The sequence below is a fragment of the Eimeria maxima genome, genomic scaffold, assembly GCF_000499605.1.
Source record: "Eimeria maxima Weybridge genomic scaffold, Emw_scaff749, whole genome shotgun sequence".
NCBI lineage: Eukaryota > Apicomplexa > Conoidasida > Eucoccidiorida > Eimeriidae > Eimeria > Eimeria maxima.
Window position 1 is genome coordinate 5,647 of NW_013566737.1, and position 4,354 is coordinate 10,000.

The 4,354-nt window shown below is 52.3% G+C and overlaps 2 protein-coding genes across 2 annotated transcripts in view; both read left to right on the forward strand.

Annotated features, from left to right (window-relative positions):
• Nucleotides 1–373: 373 nt before the first annotated feature.
• Nucleotides 374–3,564, forward strand: EMWEY_00042250 (SNARE associated Golgi protein family domain-containing protein, putative; the record flags this gene model as incomplete). Its single annotated transcript, XM_013482751.1, has 6 exons — nt 374–710; nt 933–1,010; nt 1,206–1,325; nt 2,387–2,631; nt 2,878–2,982; nt 3,277–3,564. The coding sequence occupies 6 exons, from the start codon at nt 374–376 to the stop codon at nt 3,562–3,564; spliced, it is 1,173 nt and encodes a 390-aa protein (XP_013338205.1).
• A 500-nt stretch (nt 3,565–4,064) lies between these two features.
• EMWEY_00042260 (hypothetical protein, conserved) overlaps nt 4,065–4,354 on the forward strand; it is a gene marked incomplete at both ends in the record, with an annotated part of 2,169 nt that continues 1,879 nt past the window's right edge. Inside the window, one exon of the mRNA XM_013482752.1 lies at nt 4,065–4,354. This exon is cut by the window's right edge and continues 1,879 nt beyond it. Within this exon, the coding sequence (XP_013338206.1) occupies nt 4,065–4,354 (290 nt within the window).

Consider the following 4,354-nt stretch of genomic DNA (forward strand, 5'->3'; position numbering starts at 1 on the left):
TAACTTCTTTTCTTTCTGCTGTTGGTCCTACTCTTGCTTATTATCTATTCAAGGCTGCAGGCAAACCTCTTGTTGTTAGTACTTATTTATTGCTGCTGCTGCTGCTGCTGTTGCTGCTGCTGCTGCTGCTGCTGTTGTTGTTGTTGCGGCTGCTAGTGGTGGTGCTGGTGGGTGTGAGGGTGGTGATGGTGGTGGTGGTGGTGGTGCTGCTGCTGCTGCTGCTGTTGCTGTTGCTGCTGCTTCATGTTGGTTCGTCATGTTCTGCTTCCTTCCCTATTAAGGCATAGAAGCCGTGCTGCTGCTGCTGCTGCTGCTGCTGCTGCTGCTGTTGCTGCTGCTGCAGGTGAGGTTCTTCCCCACGCAGCTGCAGCGCATGCGTCGGCTGATACATCCCCGACAGAGCAGCAGCATCACCAGCAGCAGCAACAGCAGCAACAGCAGCAACAACAACAGCAGCAGCAGCAGCAATGATAGCAGCAGCTGCAGCAGCAGCAGTTTTGACGTACACGTTGGAGAAAATGTTATAGAGCTAACTGCAGCACATAACAAATCGCAGCAACAGCAGCAGCAGCAGCAGCAGCAACAGCAACAGCAGCAGCAGCAGCAGCAGCAGCGGCAGAGGAGTGCATGGGAGGCAGAATTGGATTTAATGCTGACGGTGTTATTCTTACGAATATCTCCTTTCCCTAATCTTGTTATTAATGCTGCCTGTAGGGTCTAAACCCTAGACCCTAAACCCTCCTAAACCCTAAACCCTAAACCCTCCTAAACCCTAAACCCTAATTTGTCCTCACGCCTCTGCTGCAGGGCAGCTTAGGCACATACAACCGCTTGCTTCTGTTATCAAGACTTACCCATATATTTAGTGTTTAGGGTTTAGGGTTTAGGGTTTAGGAATTAGGGTTTAGGGTTTAGGGTTTATGTGTCTGCAGCCCCTGTATTAGACGTTCCTTTTCGTCCTTTTCTTGTGGCGACTTGGCTCGGCCTTATGCCTAACTCCGCCCTATTCGGTCAGCAACGAGGGTTTAGGGTTTAGGGTTTAGGGTTTAGGGTTTAGAATGGTGTTTCTGTCCTCGGTGTTGCTGCAGCTACTCGATTTGCTGCTGCAGCCGCTGCTGCCGCTGCCGCTTAATTTGCTGCTGCTGCTGCTGCTGCTTAATTCGCTGCTGCTGCCCTTCATTGTGTTGCTGCTGCCTGTGCTGCAGTCTCTATGGGCTCCGCCTTGGGCAGTATTGACTCTCTTAGCTCAGGTAAGAGTCGTGCAGCAGCAGCAGCAGCAGATGCAACAGCAGCAGTAGCAGATGGAACAGCAGCAGCAGCAGCAGGTGCAACAAGAGGAAGAGGTGGAGGAAGAAGTTGTGTGTGTGTTGTGCTGCTGCTGTCGCTGCTGCTGCTGCTGCTGCTGCTGCTGCTGCAGGGTGGAGACCTATTGCAGTGTTTGTTGTTGGTGCAGCAGCAGTTGTGCTGCTAAAGATGGCGCTAAGGAAGTTGAGGCCGCAGCAGTTTGCTGCTCTAGAGACTGCTGCTGCTGAATAAAGGAGACAGTTGCTGCTGCTGCTGCTGCTGCTGCTAAAAGGAGACAGTTCCTGCTGCTGCTGCTAAAAGGAGACAGTTGCTGCTCCTTAAGGAGACAGGTCTTATGTTGTGTCTCTTGCTATTGCGAGAGACAGTTGCTGTTCTTACTTGCTGCTGTGGCAGCAGCAGTACACGCAGCAGTAGCAGCAGCAATAGCAGCAGCAGCAGCAGCAACAGCAGTGACTAATCCAGCACTATTAGCAGCAGCAGCAGCAGCAGCTGCTGCTGCTGCTGCCTAGATTGCAGTTGTGAATTTACTTCTTTTTTTATCAATCCATGACACAGTGAGAGCGACAAAGGCTTTACACTTGCAGCAGCAGCAGCAACAGCAGCAGCAGCAACAGCAGCAGCAGCAGCAGCAGTGCTGCAGCAGACTCTAGCGGACTCTAGCATAACCCCCCTATTGATATACCAATGGACGTACTTAATGTACTTAATATGTACTAAAATGCTAGCAGCAGCAGCAGCAGCAGCAGCAGCAGCAGGTGCTGCTGCTGCTGCTGCTGCTGCTGCTGGCTGTTTGCCTCCTCGATGTTCTAACAGTAGCAGTAAACACTAAACCCTAAAAGTCCTTATATGTAGGGTTTGCTAAACCCTAAACCCTAAACCCTACAGCAGGGTGCGCAGCTTCCTGACCCCTCTCCTGGGGTCAGGAAGCTGTTCACCCTGCTGTAGGGTGTAGGGTTTAGTATAGAATGGGTCAGTGCACTGCATGCAGCACAACAGCAGCAGCAAAACAGCAGCAGCAAAGCAGCGGCAGCACACAAGGAAAACATTGCATCTATCTATGCCTTCTAGGGTGTATGGGCAGGTTCCTTCTTCCTGCTGGTGGTGCTGCAGCATGTCTTCTACCTATACACTCCATGCTCACCATTTATGTACTGCAAGTGCAGCAGCAGCAGCAAAACAGCAGGACAAAATTCAACAGCAGCAGCAGCAGCAGAAGAAGAAGAAGAAGAAGAAGAACAAGCAGAAGAAAAAGCAGAAGCCGCTCTGCAAACGAGCCCATTCCCCAACAGCAACAGCAGCAATACTGCAGCAGCAGCAGCACAGATTGTTAGAGGATATTAATAAACAATAATAAATATATAAAACATTGTTTTGCTGCTAAGACAGCAGCAACAACACAACACTTGCTGCATCTGCTGCTGCCAGTATGACGCTGCAGCAGCAGCAGTAGCAGATCTAATCAGCAGAGGCAGCAGGCTTGCTGCTGCTGCTAACAATTACCTCTTTGTAGTTATTCATTTTTATTTGAATTAAACAAAGCTGTGTCTACTCCTTTTCTGCCCGCTGCTGCAGCAACAGCAGCAACAGCAGCAACACCAGCAACAGCAGCAACACCAGCAACACCAGCAGCAACAGCAGCAGATCATTATATACGGCCTCTCGTCTCAGCCCCGACGAGTCGGCTGTCTGTACAGTAGATATAATTGTTATATTTCTTTTTTAATTTAATTTAATTTGATTTATTTATATATTTATTAGGGCACAGCCTATAAAGGGAGGCAGCAAAGGGAGGGGGGGCCCCCTTCCTCGTCTTATACTAAGGTGACCTTCCTGTGTTTCAAGTACTGGTGCAGCAGAAGCAGCAGCAGCTCCAGCAACTGCAGCAACAGCAGCTCAATATCAGCAGCAACAGCAGCAGCATCTGCTGCTGCTGCCTAAGAACTGGGGTGTACACCCAAGTCTGCTGCTCAGTACATAGAGGGAGCAACGAAGCAGGCAGCAGTAGGGGGGGGAGGACGACTGCAGCAGCAGCAGTTCCACAAGCAGCCGCAGCAGCAGCAACAACCGCAGTGGCAGCAGCAGCAACGGCTGCAGCAGCAACGGCTGCAGCAGCAACGGCTGCAGCAGCAACGTCTGCAGCAGCAACGGCTGCAGCAGCAAGGGCTACAGCAGCAAGGGCTGCAGCAGCTGCTGCAGCGCCAGGCGCCCTCAAGGTGTCCTCCAAGCCAAAGGCATTATATAAAGGGCCAACTCATGTGACGAACCTCCCACACTCGCGGTGTAACTGCTGCTGCTGCTGCAGCTGCAGCTGCTGCTGCTGTAGGTCTGCAGCATACAGAACTTTAACCACAGCAGCAAGTGGTGCTGCTTGTACGTGGGAATCTGCTGCCGTACTTTTGTTACTGCGAGGGAAGGAGCTGCTGCTGCTGCACCGGACAGGTGCGCAGCAACAAAGCCGCAGCAGCTGCTGCAACAGTAGCAGCAGAAGTAGCAGCAGCAGCAGCAGCAGCAACACAGGATTCTTGCCCCTGTGTGAGGGACTAGCTGCAGCAGTTGCTGCGGCGCAAGGGAGTCTAGCCTGCGCGAAGGCGCATCACATGAGGGAGCACTAGCTACAGCAGCAGCAGCGGCAGCAGTAGCAGCTGCAGCAGCTGCATGGGCATATTCTGTCAGCAGCAAGCAACAAAAGATATGGGAGCGGCAGCAGGTCTGCATGCATGCAGCAGCAAAGGTGGCTGCAGCGGCAGCTCGCAGGAGCAATGGACTCTCGCGGGGCACACAGCGCCGTGAAAGTGCAGCAACAACAGCAACAGCAGCAACAGCAGCAACAGCAACAGCAGCAGCAGCAGCAGCAGCAAATGCAGCAAACCCTATCTGAGGCCCGTGACCTCAATTTCATCCCTCGTGGCAAGGATGGGAAGACGCAGCAGCAGAAGCTGCAACAGCAGCAACAACAGCAGCAGGTACAGCTGGATCTCTTTTTGCAGCAGCAAAAGCAGCAGTTGCAGCAGCAGCAGCAGCAGCACTTTCAGCAGCAACAGCAGCAGCA